The following is a 24,131-nucleotide window of genomic DNA, read 5'->3' as shown; positions in this document are numbered from 1 at the left end:
AGGTTGGTTTGAGTAGCAACTCATTACTCTTAGGTGCTAATTGGATGCTAATTAGATCAAAGCGTACCCCTTACACTGCTTGAGTATTTCATTATCTGTTGAGTTTGTGTTTTTGTGTCATGCATCTTTTTCTCTGCTTCTGTCTTCACTTGATTCAGAGAAACGCCACGTCTCCCCCGTCTCCTCCCGGAGCGCCCTGGTTCCCATGAAGCCCAAAGCTCCTGCTGTGGCCCCTGCTGTGGCTCCCAGTCCAGGAGACACGCTGGCCTTCAGGGTCCCTAAAGATTACCCCCATTCCCGCTTTAACAAGGCACCACTCGCCGTCTACCCACCAAAGGGATCTCGGAACAAGACATGGTTGGCACATACATCTTTTTCCAATAGAATAGCATTTCCCTAGGCTTTGTCTTCTCATAAAGCCAGTGTTAAATTAGATTTAAACAGAATTCTAACTTCATCTTTCCCCTCTCCAGTGTATCCCTTCCAGTTGTAAGCCTGGAGAAAATGCCATGCCTCAACCGAGCCGACTCAGCATCTCACGTGCGCCTCACTTCCTCCTCTCCCTCCCCTTCTCCTTCCGTCAACAAGCCCTCATTCCACGCCCCCTCATCCTCTCAGCGGTCCACTGAGAAGCTCCTGAATGGCCGTGGCACTAGTGGGCCACCCACACCTCGCTCCACCACGTCTCCGTCCTCTTTGGATGGGCGGCCCAGTCCGGCTCGCTCGCCCCTTGACAGACGGCCGTCATCTACGCCTTCGTCTTCCCCACTGGACAGGAAACCCTCTCCGTCACCTTCCCCTGCACACCGGTCTGGCGCCCTGCCTTCATCTTCATTGTCGCCACTGGAGAAGAAGCACCAGAACGGGACAAAGGCTTCCTCCAAGTCACATAGAAGACTCTCAGGTGAGTCATAAGATGCCGTCTGGTTTGTTTTTATCCTTATGCAGGCATGTTTAGTTTCCTGGGGTTGTAAAGTTTTTAAAGCATTAAAATGTCTTGTTTGAAATCAAGGCCCTAAAAGTGATTAATTTGATTTTTAAGTCTTACAGTATTTCTAGAAAGATCCTATTTTATTTTGTTTTTGTTTTTTTTTTTAAGTCTTTTAAATGATTATATTTCCCTATTAAGTGCATAACATGACATAAAATCCAGAGTATGAGTCGCCCTGGTATTTGACTGCAGGCAGTTCTTTGGAGTCCCCTGAAGGGAAAAAAGGTTCAAACAAACCATTTTTGTTTTGTTCAGCAAAGTCCACACCGTGCTGTTTCTGTGCAGCTGTATTGCTCTTTTAACCCTTTATGTTATCACCATAGCGTTAATGCATGTACTAGCAATAGTGCGGTAGTTGAGCTCTGAGCCTGTGGTGATTGTTGTGAGACAGACTCACAGCTCACTGCCCTCCTCTGTCTGTCATTTGTTATTTTTAACTGCAGAGTCTTTACAGTCAAAACAGGAACTCAACAAGGTTTATTTACTTAATGGTACACTCCTCTGCTTTTTTAATGCAGGATTATGACCTAATGAATAAGAAAAGGGAGGAATTCCATAACCTTCTGAGCAGTGGAGCAGCTGCTTGCAATACACAATGAATGGGGTTATTTGCAATTGTGTTAAGTCTCATGTACTGTGTGGCAGTGGCAGCTGCATGCACTTGTGGTCATGAGAGCACATATCCCTGCATTTTATACTGGTATTTGCTCACATCAGATAAAAAAAAATGGGTATGAAAGGTGCATCTTATACTACAGAGTATATGGCAGGTTTTAAAAGATAGATGTAAGTCAAACCAATTCAGTTTTAGGTTTTCATTCTGTATGTTTTTTTTTTTATTTGCCAGTGTTGCCAGAGTAAATTTCATTTCAGGTTTTATTTCATTTTTCATTTCAGACAATATCAAAAAATCTCTTGAATGGGCTTGTTGCCATGGGCAACAAATTCTAAATTTTTAACTTAAATGCATCAATTTTGTGCCCCCTGAGAGCAAAGTATTCTCCCTGATTCCTGAAAGAAATATGAACTATCAAACAACTGAAATCATCGACTGTTTCACTGAGGTATTGCTTCGGTTATTTTACAGTGACTGCCTCTCCTTCTCTCTGCCTCAGTGAACAGGGTTTGTGAGTGCAAAGAGTTTTCAACAAGTTTTACATATGTTTGTTATAATACAGGTTTATGTTTCCTGACTGGAGCTCAGTCTTTACCTGTTCACATGCTGGGGTTTTATCGTTTAAGATAGATTACCAGAAGATTAATTATTATTACTATGGCTGTAAAGATTAGGCTATAGTGGGCCACCATCTTTAATGGGAAACACTGCATTCACTTAACCCTTCAAAGCGTTAGTAGTCTTCTAATGCCTATTTATGGGTGCAGTAAGAGTCTAAATGTTGAAAAAGAAATAATCAATAATCAATTAAGCAACAATCTTTCCCTTTGGAAATTTTCATGGTTGACTTTGAGATTTGATTAGTCAACTTAAAGCTCAGAAAAGAAGCTTGATAAGTTAAAGGAAGCAAACATGCTTGAGCTGGAAGAGTCTCTTAAAAACTACCAAATTGATTTTCACAAGAAGTCACACATAAACAAACATGAAAATGCTCCCACAGTCTCACACATGCTATTTCTTAACTCTGAATCTTCTGGAAAGCTTCCCGTCTGAATTTTTGGCTGCAGTTAGGACACTGTTGAGGGTAAATTTTGTGTTTGGACCCATGAGTCCCCTTTTAAAACTTTATAGTGTATTTCTTTGTCTTTATCTAACATTTATTTAACCAGAACAAAAGGCTTCATGGGAAATGGGCTCTGACAGTTTCGAATCAGTCTGGGGAGAATTCAGTGCAGAAATGGCAGCAAAACTCAACCCTGTTTTCCCAAGTTCAGTCCTAACATGAGGAACAAGTAGATGGAAATGCCACAAGAATGCAAGGCAAAGTGGCTTTTAGTTCTTTGAAGAAGACAATAAATGTTCTTTTTTTGTTTTCTCTGTTCTCCTTTCTCAAGCACTAGCACTTTTTGTCTCCTTCATAATTCCTGAATCTCTAATTTGTTATTTTAATCAAACGTTTACACCCCCAAGTTCAGCTCATGGTCATCTCAAAGCAAGAAAAAGTTCAAGAGATTTTTGCCTGATGCTTCAAGGTCTTCATGCCGTGTCTCTCTATCAAGAGTGTCCTCTCCCTCCAATTCGAATTTCTCTTTTCTCTCTCCCCATTTGCGCCGTGTCTTGCTGCGCGCCGAGCTGCTGATTTACACCCTCTAATTCGCAAGCTCCCCGCTGCCAAAAAAGCTGCTTGTCTTCTTGAGAGATTTCTCCCCCCTCCTGTGTCTCTATATATTTTCATCCTCTTGCTCTCTCCACCTCCTGCCTTGACCTCTTAGTTTCTCCCTCTTACACTCTGGCCTCATTTTTTTTCCTTTCACATATTCCTTTTCTCCTCCTCTCTTTCGCCATTAACTACTGTCTTGCTGCTCTGTCGTCTCCTTCTTCTACTTCTTTTTCATCGCACTACCCATTCTCCTCTCATTTAACTTCCTTTTTAAGTTCATGCTAGAGAGCATGTGAGTTTATTTATGTCTGAGGCCATGCTCATTGCTGCTGTGCTGCTCTCTGTGTGTTTTTTGTCCACCTTTGCCTCAGCTGGCTCATGCTGCTAACACAAAAAGATTACAGGGATTATAGGGAGGGCCAGCACCAGATTACAGCCCTTTGACAGTTACACTGTTTACGATAACCTGCTGACCGGAGGTTGTTGTTAACCGGCCAGTAAAAGGGGGAAAACAAAGGCCTCTGTGTTTCTCAGCAAAGCTTTTACTCTCGATATCATCTCTTAACTTACACCGACACTTAGTGTCTTACAACTTTTATTCTTATAATCTAATCCTCTATTTTTTAATTGATAGATGAATCAGATTAAAACATTTTTTATATTCATCCCTTAATTCAAAAAGAAATGGAGGATGGGCTCCCTTTTCCAAACATGACAAAACCGATGGATGAAACGTGCTCAACACAGCATGCAGCACAGTAATAGCTTAATCTCGATTATCTTGTTTTAATGATCATGGGAAGCTAAAATCTAAAGTGGATTAATTGCCCAGCACTACTACTACCTTTGACATACATTTAAGCTCAGAGTAGCAACAGATTTCTGGCAGTGAAAGATATTTTTTAAGATGCATCTTGATAAGGGAAGCCTTCAACAGTTATTGATAATATGATCTCAGACAAAACCAACTCACTGATTGGTCAGGCTATCGTTAGCTTGTTGAACCTCTTATTCATTGATGCACAAAAGAATGCTCCTCTTGCTCTACCTGAAGCGAGCATGTCTTGCCTGCTTTTATTTTTAAATGTGTTTATTTTGAGATATTTTCTGACTCTTCCATGTCTTAATTTAAGATATTATTCCCCCAGAAAACCTCAAAAAGGGAAACTTTGACCTCAGAAATGATCCATTACACGTTACATTTATCAGTTTGTTTTCCACACTTATACAGTAGGCTTTATTTGTCAAACTTAATTGTCAGCTTTTTTGTGTCTGTATATTTCCATTGCCCTTATTCCCAATTATTGTCCTTTATTTTCATTTTTCCACTTTTAAGCCTTTTTTGACTGTTTTTGCCACTTTTATCCAATTTTTGCCACTTTTATCTGGCTTTTTCCCCTTTTTAGTCACTTTTCTATCATTTTTCGCTTTTTGACTGTTTTTGTCACCTCTAACTTATTTTTATTGCCACTTTTACCTATTTTTTGCCTCTTTTCACTACTTGGATTGTGGCTCTTGAAAAGTTATTTTTCAACAATTTGCCTCTTTGGTTAAGAAACACTGTTATAAATGAAAGTTAACTCATACAGCACATTTTAGTACAGCTTTAAGTGCTGATTTGAATCAGCAGTGATTTACTCACATCATGTAGGCTTTTCCCACACCTTTCAAACTTCAATTCTACATTTCTCTGTGCCTGCCCATGGCAGTGCCCATAGCGTCAACGCCAGGATCAAAGCACCGTGTCTGACATCAGCTGGTGAGAGCACATGTCAGAGGACCAAGACAGAAAGCAATGGTAGAATGGACATGGAGGAAAGTGATTTGTAATACTGAAATGTTGGAGTCAGACATCCGGGGCTACTCATAAGATCCAGAATAAAATGTGGATGACTCAAAGTGTGCAGAGGAGCAAGAAGCAACAGCACAGCTTGAGCCAGTGACAGCTGGTGGTGCTGCTGTAGTATTCGTGCACCAGTGAAAACTCTGTATTAAGATGGTGACTGGTAGAATAAATGCTCAGAAAGCTTGTGTATTTTATTAATACATGCATCAAGACTGAAATATGCAGCTAAAAGTGGTCATATGAGAAGTTTTGTGTGTTTATGAGATGGAAATTTAATATTTCTTATTGTCATTTCTGATATATATTTTTTAAATTTCCTTTTTCATTTAACAATATATTTTGGGGTTTTGATGCCTTTATTCATAGATATGGGGGAACAATGGGTAGAGTTAGAAAAATGAATGAAAGAGTGGGGGAGAGACATGCAGGAAAGTAATGGACTTGTTCCCAGGCCGCCCACATACATGGGGCACGCCTCAAACCACAAGGCCATCTGCGCCCCTTCATTTCTAGGAGTTTTAATAAATTATTACAATTTTTATATCCAAGATAAAAGACTAAGTTAACAATTGTTCACATGAATTTTTACCAATGAGTCTATTCTGGCACCCCATGAGTGGACTAAAGGCCTGCTTAGACTACACAAATTTAGCCAGATTTTATCCCAATTGCATCATCACAGCTCATTGTCAAACATCAGGCCTGATTATGAGCGTCAGGAATGACAAATATTTTTGTAGTATGACAGTTTAATACCATGATCTGTATTCTCACACCTACCAATAGGAGAGCATTTGCTCCTTACTTTGTATCTTTATTTACCAGAGTGAGTTCCAGCTTTTTTTGCCTCCAGGGATCTTATGCATACATACAGTTTAACTGTGTACATAAGCTATGCTAAATGGGCGTATTTTCTTGACATTATCACATTCATACCTCAGGTTCTAGCTGAAGGATAGCCAGTCCTTGTCCTGTTCTTAATACATTAGGATGAGTCTATAGTTGTTATCCACAACCTATAATCCAATCAATAATAGTTTCTTGTTTGCTGTTTTCTTCTTTTCCAAACAGGCCGCTGCATCACATACATGGCTTCTTTTGTATCTTTGATTTACACCCTTTGACCGGCCTCCCTGACGACCTAGATGCTTACACCCAAATGTGGGTGTGGTCACTCTGGAGTGCGGGAAGTGACATTGCGCTATTTTTATCAACTACACCTTCTTAAAATTTCCCCTCAGTATACAGCATTACTGGCACAAGTTTACAAACCACATTATAAAAGAAGCAGGACGGACCAAGCACTTGCCAGTGTGTAGAACAGGGGGAGACTGTAGGTGGTCTGTAGTTGCAGCATCTTTTTTTTACATTTCACCAATAAACTGAGTTACATCAGGACAGAGGATCTAATGAAGTTTTGTCTCTTTTCCTCTCCCTCTGTGCACGATGCTGCTGGAAAGAGACACACATTCTTAAGGCATTTATTCTAAATTTGCACTCATTACACAGCACTCCTTTCATGGTGGTAATTAAAGTAATATGGTGTCTATTTTTAAATATTCTAAGACAGCCCATTGCTATAACACACTGCAAATCTTAGTTGTGAAAATGTAAGCAGGCTTTCGCAGAAATGTGCTGTAACTCACTACCTCTGACCTCTACGCTGTGGCAGTGGTGGTTCCAGGCTTTAAAAAAGTGCCATAGAAATTATTAAGCCTGACACTGATGGTCTTCTTCACTATAGTAGCGTAGATAAAGAAATCAGTATGAATTTCACTCTGTTTTATAATCAGCTTGACATTACTAACAGGAGCTTTAACCATAACAATTTAAGGCAGCGGTCAGATTTAACCACATTGTCTGATAATACTGCTTCTCTTATGTGACAACACAATCTCACTAAGCCTGCTCACTTTAAACAAACAAAACCAAGAAGCAATATCACTCGTGAAATGAGCTAAACAGACTGAACCCAACGCTGTGTTTGCCAGAAAATTATATGTTCATGTTGTTTGTCTCCTGCCTGTTTACTCTTCACACCTTGGCTCTCTCATACACATTTTGCCTCTCAGAGAATTCGTTTTACATTCTAGACGCTGGCTGCCAACTGGCAGAGTTGTAAAAGTTGAGAGTTACATCTTAATGCATTTTTATTACATTTCCCCCCTCTGATTCTACTCAGAGAGAGTTTCCTTGTGCTGTCGGTCACAGTTGACTCTTGTCAGGCTGCCAGCATGTCCTGTCAAAAACGATTTGTCACAGCATGCGGGATCTGTCCAGTATATCTGTTTGAGAGGGGAAGCATTGCTAATAATAATGTCACACCAAATGGTACTATTAGACTACAGACGGCTTACACTACAACAGAATGAATGCACAAAAGAACATGTGGGCAGACGAGTGTTTGTGCGTCTGAAACGAGACAAATTATGTGGTAGTCGGAGAGCCTGACGCCCAACAAATTTGATAAGGAGCAGTCTGATGTGTGTGTTTTTGTGCTTTTTAGGGAGAGTGTTTGATCCAAACAAGCACTGTGGTGTCCAGGATCCAGAGACTAAACGGCCCTGCACGAGGTCTCTCACCTGCAAGGTAACTCAAAGAAGCACACTGTCCCTTTATCTCTCACACTCTTAGCCTGTTTGTCCTGCTTTCTGTTTATCCGCCCAGCTTTATTTGTTTGAGAGTCATACTACGAAAAGGTGCACTGATGTCACTGTTTGTAGCTATGACCCTGTTTGCCACTTAGTGATACGCCTGCTCTGCCCATTTCTTAGTAAATGCAGGGTAGCAGAGCTGAAGTGTTATAGCTCCTACGCTTCCTTTGATGTGGTAATTATACATGTTGGATGAGGTGACAACATCATTCAGCTGTAAAACTATTTTACTGCCCTTTAATTACTTCTATCAAGCTTCCTTAATCACTTCAAACTGGTTGTTAAGCATAAAGATATATGAGGCCTCTGGATTGACTTTTTAATGGCTAGTGCGAATAAGCATGCCTTACCTTGGTTTTCATAAGCTTAAGAGATTTGTGTTGTTAATAATGATTTAAATATAATGAAGAGTAAAATCAAACTTAATTTCCATAGCACTTTTTATACTAGAATGCAGCTTAAAGTGCTTAAGATATTGGTACTGTAACAAAGGTAGTGGTAATATATCCTTATATCTAGATGCAGTCTTGCAGTGCTGTGGAAAAGTATTAGCCCCTTCCTGATCTCTTATTTTTTTGTATATTTGTCTCACTCGGATGTTTCAGATCATCAAATAAATTTGAATAGCAGACAAAGTTAACCCAAATAAATACAAAATGCTATCAAGGGAAAAAGCCATCCAGACCTAACTGGCCCTATATGAAAAAGTAATTGCCCTCTGAATCTAATACCTGGTTGTGCCATCCTTTGTGGCAACGGCTGCATTTGCAATGGCTTGCAATGCGTCTTTCATAATGCTGTGGGGAAATTTTTGCCCACTCTTTTTTGAAGAATTATTTTATTTCAGCCACATTGGAGGGTTTTTGAGCATAAACTGCTTGTTTTAGGTCATGCCACAGTTATCTCCATTGGAGTTAAGTCCAGACTTTGACTAGGCCAATCCAAAACCTTTATTCTGTTTTTTTTTAAGCCATTCAGAGGTGGACTTGCTGATGTGTTTTAGATCATTGTACTGCTACATAACCCAAGTTTGCTGGAGGTCATGACCTGGAAACTGATGGCCCCTTCAGGATTTTCTGGTAGAGAGCAGAATTCATGGTTCCATCAATCACAGCAAGTCATCCAGATCCCGAAGCAGCATTGCAGCCCCCAGGCCCCAGACCATCACACTGCCACCATGTTTAACTGTTGGTATGATGTTGTTCTTAAGAAATGCTGTGCTAGTTATGTGCCAGATGAAACAGGACACACTTTCGTTTGTCAGTCCTCTGAATATTTTCCCAAACGTCTTGGAGATCATCAGGATGTTTTTTGGCAAATGTGAGACAAGCCTTTGTTTTCCTTTCTGTCAGCAGTGTTTTTGTCCACGGAACTCTCCCATTGATGCCATGTTTGCCCAGTCTCTTTCTTATTGTTCATCATGAACACTGACCTTACCTGAGTCAAGTGAGGTCTGCAGGTCTTTAGATGTTGTTTTGGGTTTTTTTTGTGAGTCATCTGTGCTTGTGGAGTGATTGGTCAACCACTCCTGGTAAGGTCCACCACTATTCCAAGTTTTCTCCATTTGTGGATAATGGCTCTCACCATTGTTTGCTGGAGTCCCAAAGTCTAAGAAGTGGCTCTGTAATCCTTTCCAGACTACTAAATGTCAATGACTTTGTTTCTGATTTGTTGTTGATTGAGGCATGAGGTGTTTCTTTTTGAGATCTCCAAGCCTGCTTCACTTTGTCTGACAGGTTCTATTTAAGCGATTTCCTGATTCAGTGGGTCTGGCAGTAATCAGGCCTAGGTGTGGCCTGTTAAATTGAGCTCAGCTCTCAAAAAATTTGGTTAATCACACTTAATACATGATTTATCTGTGTGTGTGTGTGTGTGGGGGGGGGGTACATTTCACATAGGGCCAGGTGGGTTTGCATGTTTTTTTCACTTAATAAATAAAATCATAATTTCAAAAAGAGATCAGGAAGGGGCCCAATACTTTTACCCAGCACTATACAAATACAAGTGTATCTCAGAAAATTAGAATATCTTGAACAAGTATATTTTGTCAATTTTTTAAATAAAATAGCAAGTCTTCCATTTAGATAAAGTGAATTATTTCAGCACTTTTTTGTTTTAACCTTGGGAATAACAGCTCACAGGTCATGAAAATCAAAAATCCACTGTCTCAAAATAATAGAGTATTATAAAACAAATATTGTTGATTCAGAAATGTTGACCTTCTGGAAAATTATGTTCATTTATGCACTCAGTACTTGGTAGGGGCTCATTTTGCATGAAATTCTGCATCTATGCAACTCTGCATGGAGGCAATCAGTCTGTGACACCTCCAGCCTCATCTACATGGCTATATATCCCCTCACACTGAGTGCAGTGAAGTGCAATGCTAAATAGCTGGGAGAAAATTTTCAAAAGCATCAGATCATGTTCAGAAGGTGAGGGCTGCAATTGCAGTGATGATGATAACTCTCTCAGCATTTTATACTAGTATACTGGTTTCCACATTACACATGGACATACCCAAACTTCTGATGAAAACAATTGGTTTTAAAAGTGTCTTAAATGTTGAAGATAGAAGGTTTCAATCTTAACTTTGGCAAATATAAAACAATCTTTTTCCTGTTAAAGCCAGAACTCCACCAGCCTCAAACTCACATTTTTTATTTGGAAGCCAAATGTTTTGATGCCTGGTTACACTCCAAAGTAGCTGGAAGTGAAGACAAGCTCACCATCCGCTGCCAGTATTTACCCATGCTGGTGTGGTATAATGCTGGCAGCAGCTTTGTGCAGCGATTTTGGAAAGTTTTTTGAAACTAAAGAGCCATCATAAAATCAACTAACAATCAACTACGAATAATGTTTAAATGCTTACCTGTACTCAGTGCTTATATTTTTTTTAGGGAAAACAATGTGATTTCTGATTCTGCTTCTCTGTCTGCCGGCAGACTCACTCCTTAACTCACCGCCGAGCTGTCCCAGGCCGGAGGAAACACTTTGATATCCTCCTGGCCGAACACAAGGGGCGGGCGAAGGAGAAGGAGGGAGCAAAAGTGAAGGAAAAAGACAAGGACACATCGCAGGGAGGGAAGGAGGGCAGCAGTCAGAGTAGTCTGTCACAGGAGACCAGCAAGCCTCACTGCCCTAATGGACGACCGCTGTCCACTCTGAAGCTACGGCTGGCCAACGCACACATACCCAGGTAGGAGAGAGGGCTGAAAGTTAAATAAGGCCAGGAGAAACTTAGTTCGTCTTCAATTAATTTTGAGCAATACTATCTGAACATGTATTCCAGGATGCTATTTCCAGTGGTATGCTTGAAAATCGCTTTTGCCTGCTCATTGTCTCACTATGATAACTGTTTTCAATATTCTACATTTGGAACACATAATGTAAGGTCTATGTGAATTCAGTGAAAAAGGGAAGAGTATTGTAAGTGCCAAGATATGTTGTTTGCAAATTTAAAAGTCAAATCAAGTGTATTAAATTGAAGTATTTTGGTCATTCCTTGCATACTTTGCTTCCCTTTAAAAAAAACGATTCTATTGCAATATAATACGCTGTATTATTTCAGACTGACTAGCTTTTTTATTCATATCTGATTTGCTTTTTCCAATATTGCACTGCAACTGTGCTGATCCTGGACAGATGCATGAGCAGGGAATCCCTGCCTGTTCCTGTTATTTCCACCAGGGGATGCTATAAACAAAAATGTTGAGGGAAGAAACAAAAGTAAAACAATTACAAAGTCTGCCTTTCTGACAATGAATTCCTCTTCTTCCATAGAAGATGATCCTGTTTAAAAAGGGAGGTTAGCTCTGGATTTTTCCCTGCAGAACAATTGAATATAACATGGATTGCTCTGCTTAGATAAATTTGAATGGAAGCTATTATGTTTAACTCTTAAGGACTCCTCTATACATTTCTTCCCTTGTCTTTTATTCCACATCCTCCTTTTACTTTTTGTTTCCCTTCTCCTCTTAAATCTCTTCTTCCTTTTCCTTCTTACTCCTCTTATTTCCCACCTCTGCTCTCTCTTCCGCCTCTCTTTTTTTGTATCATTAACCCACCTCTGTTTCTGTCACCTCAGGGTTCCTGGCTCCACCACCTCCACCTCCAGCCCTTTGCTCCCAGCACCCACCCCTGCCCAGGCTGCTAACCAAGAGCCGTTGCCCCACAGCTGGTTAACTGTAGCAGGAGACAGCAGTCGACTTTCCAGCGACGAGGGAGACACCGAGACTCCAGAGGAGTCTGAAAGGCTGGCTTATCACTACGCCAATCACCACCCACAGCCTTTAGGGGTAAATATTATGATTACTTAAGCCGCACTTACAGACATTTTTATAATCCATAACCTTGCAACATTAAACACTGAAGGCTGTATTTCCCATTTTTACTTCACAAGGCCTGCTTTAAAATGCCAAATAGAGAAATAATGTGTTTTCAGGTGTAGCTCGCAATGTTTTCAAGGCAAAAAAGAGATAAAAGTCATGTTTAATATTTATTTCTAAGCAGTTTAAAAAAATACAACTTTGTTTTTTTTTTTTGTTAGAAAATTGACACACATACAGTAATCTGTCTTTGACATCATACATTACTGATCATACAACCCTTCACAACAGCATTTAACATGAAAAACAGATGATGTATATTTAATTTTTTATTCAGTCATTTATCTTTAAAAAAATGCACAAGTTTAGATCTGGCCCAAAAAGTCCAGCCTGACCCATCGAAGTTCTCACTAAGCCCACCCTTTACCATGTAGCAGTGGGCAGTAAACCAGCGTCAAATGCCGTCTCCAGTAAATGGTCTGCCATTGTGTGGATTTTTGGATCACTGCTTGAGTTGTGGTGCCCGCATGAGACTTAAACGATGCTGTCGTAAGTGCAATGTGAAAGTGACCAGTCCAGTCATAATATGTTGCTCCAACACTAAAGAGCAGCCATATAACATACCAAATGTCACCCTTTTATATTCATATGATTAATGTGAAGCACAGTAAAAATTTTCAAGGGGTTTTCTCTCCTCCCGAAGTTTAATGTCTGTAATAACAGCAACATGAAGCAAGTGCTTGCTTTGCACAGCATCTCTGTCGGTCTATCTGGGGCTTCAATACAAGCTTGGCTCAAGACAGTCTGTCTTGTCAGCGACTCGTATTACAATGGCTTAAACAACTGTTTAAAGTTGAGTTTAAAGTGATGATTTGCTTGTTTTAAGTCCATGATGATTAAAAGAAGTGGGCTGTGGTGCTGTAAGAGGTCAGAGGAGCAGCTGTAGACTCTGTAGTAGCGTCAACTCATTGGCACTGCTGTTACAGCAAAGTTCAATCAATGATAAACGTGGTAGTGCCAACATTTCCTTCAAAATTAGAGTACATAGCTGTTTTCCCGAGTGAATCAGGAAATTAGGTTTTCAGTAGCAACTAGACCTCAGCAAAGAGGAACAAAACTTAAAACTGCAGGTTCAGTTATGAAGAAGTGAAAACAGAGGGACTTATAAAATAACTTTTCTGGGATTTCATGCTCAGACATGACTTGTTTGCATCACAGTTTTGTTTTGGGGAAGAAGGGGAGTTGTAACACCTGAATATGCATTTAAATGCATTATCGTTTTTAATTTTGTAATACCATTATAAAATACTTTTACTGCAAAAGGCAAAAAAATACTGTGATATTAAATTTATACCATATTGCCCAGTCTTATTTCCATGTATGTATTTATAAGCCAAAACCTAAATCAAGCAGACATTTTTAAGCTAGTTGACTGCTGTGATTTTAGATTTAAACTACAATTCCAAGTGGCTTGAATGACAGTAATCTGTTCAGTTGAGATGATAATGAGCACAACAAGGAAGCATGGAAACATTTTAGTTATTTAGTTTGATGGTAAAGAGTATTAATACTTCATTAGTGTAATTAAGGTATTAACATTCACTCATGCAGGTTTCAAGAACAGTTTACAAATCAACAGAAAACAAACCCAGACTGAAAGCTCACATTAGAGCCACCCATGACGATAAACAGCAGGGAGGATGACAAGCAGACGCTTAGACCTCAATGCACAGGAGCTTGTAGAAGCATCAGTCCTTTAACTGAGAGTCTGCAGTCTATACTGACATTCATAAACTTCATTGGTAAAGTGAGCTGCTCTAGAAAAGCAGCGGTTAAAGTTCTTGTGACCTGCCCCTTTACTTGTGAATGATGCCCTATGAGATTAAAGTTAAATAAATCAATCTAGTGCACTTTGAGAGCAAAATTAAGAGGGTAAATCTCTGGAAAAAGGTCTTTCTCTTTAAGCAGAGATGCACAAATTCCATTGGCCATTTTTTTATTTTAACCGTTTCCTGGTCTGAACTCTGGCTTTCTGTCAACTTTTCATTAAAAAAAATAAAATAAATAATAATAATAATAATAATAAAACAAACAAAAAATAACTAAGGTTTTGGAGATTAGACCATAGTGAGGTGCCATAGTGTATGTAGGAAACACTGCCCACTGTATCACTGTGAGCTGGTAGAGTCGACACTGGATGGGCCACTTTTTCAAGAATATTTTTGGGCTTTTTTTGCCTGTTTTTAGAAAGGACAGCTAAAGAAGGACAGGAAATATGGGAGAGTGGGGGGAAGAAATGCACTGAACAGCAGCGAGACCGGGAATCGACCCCACGACCAGTGCATCGAGGACTATAGCCTCTGTATATGGGTGCCTGTTCTACCCTCTGAGGAATAACGGGACCCTGGCTGTGTCACTTTAAACTGCTTTTCTCCCGCATTGTGTCAAAACAGACATTTAAAGAAGGTGATACTATGATTCAGTGATGAGCCACTTGGATTGTAGTTTTTATTGAAAAGCTCTTATAATTTAAGACATGTGGCCAGCAGAGAGGGGCAGCATATCTCTTATAGAATTAAATATGTGCTGTGGATCTGCTCTTTCTGGAGTTATTCCAGGAAAAACAGAAAAGACTCAGAAATCGAGGGTAAAATCTTGTTAGGCTGCTACATCTGACAGAATAAGCAGACGTCTTTGACAGATGTCTTCGACCTGCCGGACTAGGCCTGAGGAGAGGGGGTTGAATCCTGGCCCCAACTGCCTATAGGCAGTGGGCCAGGTCACTTTCCCCATTGTTGCAGTTTCAAAAGCTTGTTAAAAGTGCAGATGTCACTCAAAACCCTGTTCTTTTGAAGAATTTGGATATTTCATTAACAACAGTGATTCTCCAGACACTCTGAAAATCAGGTTGTAAAATACCTTTGTCCAAAGCTGACAAAGAAATACACATCAAACATCAGGAGAGACCTGAAGATGAATGAAGATTTGATAAGGTGACAAATCAAAATGTGCAAGTTAGAAGGAACCAAAAAAAGGCGAATGCTACAATTTCACCTGTAAAGCAATGCCTTTCATATTATTGATGCATGCAGTTGTGAAAAATTAATCACAATTTATGTATTCTTTTTTTTTTATCGGTTGACAGCAGTGGTTATTTAATTTAGCAGTAATTTGTTTTTAACACTAAAAGGCTGTGAAGGCTATGCTTTCTGTGGTTAAGTATGCATGAAGAAAAACAAACTTTGTCCTTCTTAAGTGAACATCTAAATGAAAATTAGGATCAATAAAAAAACTGTGGTTGCTCAGAACTGGGTTACAGGAAGAACTCATGACTCCATCTCCTGCTTTTATGAAAATACAGAAAAGTCAGTGCAGCAGTGACATTTAAAGCCTGAGAAACAAGATCTCTGTATGTGTTGTATTCTTTTTTAGATTTTAGATTCTCTTGTGTGCCTCCTCTCCTCTCTTTCTTGGTCGCATGCTCTTTTTTTTTTTATCTATATACAGTAACTCTTAGTAATTCCTTTACCCCTTATTCACCTCTATAAAATGTTTTTTCTCCTCTTCCTCCTATTTACCACCGACGTGCCTTTCCATGCCTCACTTTACTCCCCATCTGTTCTAATCCCTCTTACCCTCTTTGTTCTGTCTCCCTCCAGTGTTGCGTGTTCAGCAGTAGGCTCATGGGACGGGGCCACTATGTGTTCGACAGGCGGTGGGACAGGATGAGGCTGGCACTGCAAAACATGGTGGAAAAACACCTGAACGCACAAATGTGGAGGTGAGTTTGCATCTGCATCTGAACCTGAATGTTTTCACTTTGATTTGGTGGAGCTTTCTCACAAAATACTCCATGTGTAAAGACAGACAGCACTAAAATTAACATGGAAACTACTTTATAAACCTCCAAGTTTGGGAGCAGATAGGAACCAAACAGGTGGCACACAGTCCCAGTAAGAAAGATGAGATTTATTTTTAGGATATTAAAGGAAAAGATTTGCTTGTCAGTTATTTGTAGGAATAAAAAAAGTAAAGTAAATGCTTAATAGCCAGTGTTGGGAACATTACTTTAAAAAAGTAATTAGCTATAGTTACTAGTTACTTCTCCAAAAAAGTAACTGAGTTAGTAACTGAATTACTCCACTATAAAAGTAACTAGTTACCAGGGAAAGTAACTATTGTGTTACTTTTTTTTTAGTTTAAATATGTCTGAGAATTTTGATTTTTTTCTAAGCAGGTTTCACAAGCCAGTCAATTTTAAACCCTTTCCACCACTTATTTCTGCCTGTTTTTGCCATTTCTTAACCAAATCTTGTAACTCTCTGCTGGCTCTGTTGACACATTATTGCCACTATTAACCCCTTTTACCTCTTTTTAAGCCACATTTCCCAATTTGATTTACCCATTTATGCCAGTTTCTGACTTTTTCTGCCTCAGCTAATCCTTTTTTGCCAGTTTATATCAATTTTCATCCCATTTCACAAAATTTTCACCTATTTTTTCCACTTGAATGCAATTTAAGCTACTTTTGAATTCACTTTTACCTCTAAATAAGCCCATTTTTGCCTTTTTTGGTTATTTTGCCACGTTTATCTCATTTTTGGCATTTCGAACCATTTCTGCTACTTTTAAAATCCAATTCTACACCTTTCCTACCATGTCTTGCAGTTATTTACCCATTTTAGCTATTTTTATTGTATTTGAATTCTGTTTTCAACAAAAGGATTTATGTACATTTTTAAGAGGACTACTTACTACACAAATGAATTAAAATGTGTTTCTTTGGTTAGAGTGGTTATTATTCAGAATAAATATAGAATACCACAGCTTAACTTTACAATGGACCATGATTTGGCTGGGCCCCAGAAATCTCTTCCATTTTTCCCCCCTAATGGACGGCCTTGTCACCACATGACTGTTCTCTGAATATGCATGGTTGTGTTCAACCACCTTCAGGTACAGTAGGGGTCCCCAGTCTCTGGCACCTTTATTTTGGGGGTCACAGGCTGAAAGGGTAGAATTGCATAGACAGGTACTTTAACAGAACTTTTCCATTCAGTTCAGTCTGTGTCACATGTTTTTGTGAAGCTGGAGCAGAAAAATCCAGCTTTAGCTGCTTGGACGGTGTGGCTCCATGTCCTTCTTTGTTGGCGGAGTTCACGTTAGCCACACCTGGCCTGCTATCATTATCAACGGTGTCAACAACAGTGTTTTTGGCCACTAGTTTTCTAGAAGTGTATGCCGTTGAGAGATGCTTCATTAGATTAGAGTTGCTTACAACGGACGTGGAAAAACACTTCACCCCCGTTAAGGCTCATATTAAGGCACATGAAAAAGAACACAGAGAAAAGTACCTAAAACACTTACAAATTCATATATGTACATATAACACACAAAAGTCTGTCAAATGCATAAAAACCTGAGTGTAAAGAATTTAAAAAACACACAAAGACAGCAATACCTATGAGCAAATCAGTGTCCACAGACTTAAAACAGGAAAGGCTTCTTCCATTTTCCATTTAAGAATCGAATAATTAGGTTTTTGATAGATTTTTTTGTTTCCATTATATAAAGAAAATCAAATGGGAGCAACAGGAACTAATAGTTTATGGATGGATGAATTGTTAGATAAAATCAAACTAAATTACCCAATTCTGTAGACACGGAAAGCCATTGTTCAGTGAAATACGATTTATTGATTTAGTAGTTAGGGTTTATTGCTCATCTGTGTGAGTAATAAAGCCTCTTGGTGCATTTAGCATTTAGAAAATTGTCTTCCTGTTTCAGGAAGGTGCCACTGGCTGCTGAGAGCCTCCTCTCCCTCTCCTCCTCCTCTGGTACCTCCCCCATCACTTCACAGCAGACTCCCTCTCCCACCACTGCCATTTCTCCTCTCCTCTCCTCCCCCTCCAACTGCCTCTCCTACACCGCCACGTTCCCTCAGTCAGCATCCACGGCCGGAGTGTTCAGCATTCGAGATGCGCCGCAGCCCGTCGCCCCAGTTTCCGCGCTGGGTAAAGCACGTAACGGCATGCATAAAGCCAGCCGGCCATCCAAAGACACGGAGGACTCTTTAGTGGGATCCAAGAAGAGGAAAAACTCTTCATTCTCCTCATCCTCATCATCATCCTTTTCTTCCTCTTCCTTGTTGACTGTGGATAATCACAAGAGGAACGGCAGCAGCTATCATCCGACGTTACAGGGCACAGGGGGAACGGCAGCACATGCCGTTAGGAAAAAGGGACTTGAGCGTGGGGGAAGTGGGATTTGGAGCAGCGGAGAGGACTGGCTGTTGAAAGCTGAGGGGTCACAAAGCCACAACTCACAGAACAGGTAGGAAATCATGGTTTTACTCCTTAACTTTATTTACATTGTAAGGTAAGTGTGCACGAATGCATTTAGAAGTGAAATTTACTGAAAACAAACAAAGGGGGCCAAGGGTTAGACAATGAAACAACAAAGTATTAATTTTTTGCCAAGTCTTTTTCGCTGTTGTGTTTTAAGTAATCCGTTGTAGAAATACACGTTTTAAAAGGTTTAATTGAATTGAGAAGCAGCCTGGTGTGAGACTGCTTGACTGAAGCATGTATCTTATTACGGTGCTTTTTTAGCTTGATGAAGATGTTTCTGGAGTAGGTGCCATCTTCACTTGGCCCTTCAGAGACATGTCCAAGGTACAGATGAGGACAAAATTATTTATAGCAGCTTTTCCAAAAATCCAAGTTTTATTTGGGATGCTTACATTATTTTACTTTGCACACAGAAACAAAATTATTTCACAAAAACCAAAACTACAAGTATCAGAATTATTAGCCCCCTTTGTAACTGACTTTTTTTGTTGAGCCATAGCACAAACTTAAGTAAGGATTTGAGCTATCACTGAGAAAGTATCATCACACAGTAAAGAACAAGCCTAGTAGTAGTAGGTAGGAAGAAGATATTTCAAGGACTAAGGAAAGAAAATTAGTGACAGATGCCTCTTAGGGCCAAGTGACTTAGCCAAAACAGGAACTGTAGTCTCAAAGAATACAATCACTAGAGTCCTGCACAGGAATGGACTGTGAGGTTGTAGACCAAAAAACAACTCCACTTCTGCAGAAGAGACACCTTCAAGCCAGACTGAAGTATGCTAAGGACCACCTGAAGAAAATTCTGCATACTGAAAGCATGTCCTTTGGTCAGATGAGACCAAACTAGAGCTCTTTGACCATAGAGATGTTGCTTTTGTTTGGTGAAAGAAGGAAGAGTTGTATAACCCAAGGGACACTGTCCCCACAGTGAAACACAGCAGAGGATGTACAGGTACATCTCAAAAAATTAGAATATCATGAAAAAGTTCAATATTTTTTGTCACTCTTTTCTGAAAATGAAAACCATATATTATATAGACTTGTTACACATAGAGTGAAATATTTCAAGCCTTTATTTCTTGAAATGTTGATGATTATATATACTATATTATATTTTACAGATAAGAAAACCCAAAATTCAGTGTCTCGAAAAATTAAAATATTACATAAGATCAAGATTTTAAAAAATGACATTTTAAACAGAAATGTCAGGCTTCTGAAAAGTATGTTGATTTATATGCACTCAATACTCGGTTGGGCATCCTGTTGCATGAATTACTGCATCACTGCGGTGTGGCATGGAGGCGATCAGCCTGTGGCACTGCTCAGGTGTAATGGAAGCCCAGGTTGCTTTGATAGCGGCCTTCAGGTCATCTCCATTGTTGGGTCTGGTGTCTCTCATCTTCCTGTTGACAATACCCCATAGATTCTCTATAGGGTTCAGATGACTGCATTGACTGTGGACTTCAGTGGACCAACACCAGCAGATGCCATGGCAGCCCAAATCATCGCTGTCTGTGGAAACGTCACATTGGACTTCAAGCAATGTGGATTCTGTGCCTTTCCACTCCTCTAGGTCCCAGAGTCTGGAGGAAAAGTGGAGAGGCACAGAATCCGTGTTGCTTGAAGTCCAACGTGAAGTTTCCACAGTCAGTGATGATTTGGGCTGCCATGGCATCTGCTGGTGTTGGTCCACTGTGTTTTCTGAATTCCACAGTCAATGCAGCCATCTACCAGGAAATTTTAGAGCACTTCATGATTTCTTCTGCTGACAAGCTCTATGGAGATGCTGATTTCATTTTCCAGCAGACCATGGTGTTACTGTGCTTCACTGGCCAGCAAACTGGCCATAGAGAATCTATGGGGTATTGTCAAGAGGAAGATGAGAGACACCACCACACTATCAAAGCAACCTGGGCATCCATTACACTTGAGCAGTGCCACAGGCTGATCGCCTCCATGCCAAGCCACAGTGATGCTCTAATTCATGCAAAAGGATGCCCAACTGAGTATTGAGTGCATAAAAATCAACATACTTTTCAGAAGCCTGACATTTCTGCTTAAAACATCCTTTTTATTGATCTTATGCAATATTCTAATTTTTTGAGAGACTGAATTTTGGGTTTTCTTATCTGTAAGCCATAATCATCAACTTCTCAAGAAATTAAGGCTTGAAATATTTCACTCTATGTGTAACAAGTTTATGTAATATATGGTTTTCACTTTCAGAAAAGAGTGACAAAAAATATTGAACTTTTTCATGATATTCTAATTTTTTGAGATGCACCTGTATAATGCTGTTGTATGCTTCAGTATTTGGAACTGGAATCTCGTAAAGGTGAAAGGAAATGTGGAGATTTTGAAAGAAAACCTCTTGCAGTCAGCAGCAAAACTGGGTCTGGGTTGTCACTTTGTCTTCCATCATAGTAACGACCCAAAAGATACATCGCTCCTGCTGAAGAGCTACCTCCAGGTGACCAAAGTGAGCATTATCGACTGGTCTCCACAAAGCCTTGACTTGTACCCCATTAAAAATCTGTGGGGGGAACTGAAGACCAAGGTCCATGCCAGAAGAACATCAAATCTGGAGGAGGTTGAGAGATTGGCCAAAGATGAATGGGCTGGGGTTGCTTCAGTGACGTGACTGAGACTTGTTGAAAACTAAGACAAATGACTGCAGGCTTTTATCCAGCAAAAAAGGGACACAAGTGACTACTGACATCCAAAGTAAGCATCCAAAATGAATCTAGGATGTTTGGAAAAGCTGTGTTAAAACTGTGTTAAAAAAATCCTTCCTCTCTTTAACAGCACTTGGGAGATACTGAAAAAGGCTTAGGAGGAGGTACAACATTTAAAGTCTCTCCATACAATAGCATCAACATAATGCCATCAAATAAAGTTTTTTATCTTTCTTACTCCAACAAAGAAATTTTGATTGTAGTTGAGGCTATTTTTGTGACTACATATTGGCAAGTGACTTGTTAAAAAAAAAGGAATGGTGTGTAAACAGAGAAGACAGTACCAGCAGTGCAGAGGCTGTGATGACAGCTGTTTGGCTTTCCTCTTAAATGCACAGCACTGGAAAATCTATCTGGAGTTCACTTTATATTATTAATAGAAGCAATTTTCCTCCTCTTCTGGCCTTCTTTAGTCGTGAACTTGGCACGACCAGTATACCCTACTCACCCAGCAGGGAGCCTTCTTCTACCCCCCATCAGCCTCTGGCTCCCCCATCCGGACCCTTGGCATACGTAGGAGGAGCTGAGGGAAGAAAGAGGAGGAGTCCCAGCTCATACAGGGGGAAGGCGAGCAAGCTGAGCAGGCCGGGAGGGTTGGAGAGCCTCTTTGGGAACGGGAGTGAAAGAGGAGGGATACTGGCTTCAGGGCCTGAGTCACCCAGACAGGTAGGTGGAATAGACAGCATCTCTTTATTCTGCACCTCTGGGAATACCCCAAAGTAAATTCAGTCTTCTCTTTTCTGAGGACTCAAACCTGTCTTATAGTCACCTCACAAATAAAACTGGATAGAAAAAGTTGGGACACTGCATAAAATAGAAATAGAAATTAGGGCTGCCATTATTAGTGCATTGATCCTGATGAGATTAGGGTCTGAAAATTAACGCACTGAATTTTTAGAACTGAATTATTTAAATGCTGTTTTGTGCACCATAGTTAAGCCACCTCAGCAGGCAGCAGCTGGATCCTCCCACTTAAACATGCGCTTACAGAGCAAGAGAACAGAGAACAAGGACACCGCTATTTCACTGACTGTTATTTGGCTTTAAAAATTTGCATACAGCTCAGTGGAAATGTCAGAAATAATGTGCATAATGTTTGCTTTTTTCCATTCTTTTTGGTATTTTCAGTTCCCTTTGGATCTGTTGCAAGTTCTTTTTCCCCATAGTTTAGTTAATGTTGTTACCTGCCAGAAGTTCCTTTTTTTTCTTTAAAAGTAAAAGCAGGTGTTGTACAAAAAAAAGTAAAGTACCCTCAGCTTAAGACTGTAAAGAATTTAAAGCAAAAGCTTAACAAATTAAAGTTTCTTTAAATTATCTCAGCTTTACTGTTAACCCTAAATGGGTTATCGACACAGGAAACTATTTAACTGGAAGTTCTGCAAATGCAAATGCTGCCACATTAACAGGATCATTGGACATGAGTGAGGGATTTTGTTCATGCACTTGTGCATGTAATGTTAGACACTGTATTCACTAAAGAAGCACTTTGAAGCTGTCTCCTTCTCAGTCATGGCTTAAGACCACACTAGTGTAGCAGTGCAGCTACACATAAATCTATAAGTTAAGATTGTAATATGCATCTGTTTTCATTAGACTCCCTATTTACAAAACTGTTAAGTATTGCTTTGCATTTTAATATAGGCTTTAAAATGTTTGGAAAGCAGAAAAATATGAACTTTAAACATGCAACTAAAACTGTGATTAAATGCGATTGAGCATCAAAATTATGCGTATTAATCTAAACAAAAAAAAAACTTGAAAATGCAGCACAAATCTTTCTTCCGGTTTCCATGCAGACCTGCTTTTTTACAGGTAGAATTACGATTTAAAGGGGTCATTTTATGCAAAAATGACTTTTTCAGGCTTTTCTAACAAAAATATCTGGCCCTGGCCTGTCCGCAATCCCCTCAAATACCAGAAAAATCCATTCCCTTCCACCCTCTCTTTCTCCACCTTTCAGAAAATGTGTGCTGAAACAAGTCGTTCCCAGAATTTCCCTTTATGAAAGTTCCACCCTCGTCTGCTGATATTCCTCTCAGCTGCTAGCTGAGATACTGGATAGCTTAGTGTGTTATCTTGCTGACTTTGGTCAGGGAGATTGATGTTCGAATCCCAGCCAGGTCCTTGACTTTGGATAAAAGTCTCTGTCACATATAACATCAGGAGTGCCACATCCATTTCCTGAAAGGGGTGTGGTCAGGGGCGGAGTCTGACAGCTCATTAACATTAAAAGCCACAGACACAGAAATGGCTTGTTCTGAGCAGGGCTGAAACGGAGGGCTCTTGAGACATGCAAAAATCCTATACTAGAGTGTTTTTTCAGCAACAAACTTCACAGGCATGTTTTGGGGACTTCTGAGATCAATATAAACTTGTCTTAAAAGGGTAAAATATGTCCCCTTTAACATTAACTTAAACATAGAAAAAAGGAACTTGTTATGGATCTTAATATCTCGTGGTTCTGCTGAGTGTTGACTTGTCCTCAGAGCTGTCTGAGTTTTTAAGGTAAAATGAGACATTAAAGAGCAGTGGTGGACTTATTTACCATGCTGATGTGGTTACACCAAAGTGTTCTGAAAGGAGCAATAAAGCATGAGGTTGTTCACAAAAATGTAGTGCACTAATTAAGGATCTTAATTAATTGCGATTAATGCCATTTATCTCAACAGCCCTTATTTAAATCAGATTATCTGTTGAGAAATTTAGCTCAGATAATCCTGCTTATTAGAAATAGAATTTTCTCAGTAATTCCTTGACTTCAGTACTTTCAGTACTTCAGTTATTAGAATAATACCCGGATATCTTGAAAATGTTCTAAATGAATGTTTATAGCAAAAAATTGTCACTGTGGGTGTTGAAATTTTTGACATTTGCTCTGATGTGCTGCCAGCATTTGTCAAAACTGTTAGCAGTTTTGGTCCAAATTGAGAAAATGCCCAAATAGCACA

At 39.7% G+C, this 24,131-nt stretch overlaps 1 protein-coding gene across 2 annotated transcripts in view; it reads left to right on the top strand.

The window, feature by feature from the left end:
* The window catches only part of atxn7l1 (ataxin 7-like 1), a 55,882-nt gene that overhangs the window by 25,863 nt on the left and 5,888 nt on the right, over positions 1–24,131 (top strand). For both annotated transcript variants that reach the window (XM_041780760.1, XM_041780759.1), the window contains 8 exons: positions 159–357; positions 474–904; positions 7,620–7,702; positions 10,713–10,966; positions 11,855–12,065; positions 15,755–15,876; positions 17,883–18,428; positions 21,597–21,849. In XM_041780760.1, the coding sequence (XP_041636694.1) occupies positions 159–357; positions 474–904; positions 7,620–7,702; positions 10,713–10,966; positions 11,855–12,065; positions 15,755–15,876; positions 17,883–18,428; positions 21,597–21,849 (2,099 nt within the window). The remainder of the gene's footprint in view (positions 1–158; positions 358–473; positions 905–7,619; positions 7,703–10,712; positions 10,967–11,854; positions 12,066–15,754; positions 15,877–17,882; positions 18,429–21,596; positions 21,850–24,131) is intronic.

This window comes from Cheilinus undulatus, linkage group 23 (assembly GCF_018320785.1).
Source record: "Cheilinus undulatus linkage group 23, ASM1832078v1, whole genome shotgun sequence".
Lineage (NCBI taxonomy): Eukaryota > Metazoa > Chordata > Actinopteri > Labriformes > Labridae > Cheilinus > Cheilinus undulatus.
The sequence above is the reverse complement of the archived record's forward strand: the minus strand, read 5'-3'. Positions and strand labels throughout refer to the sequence as shown.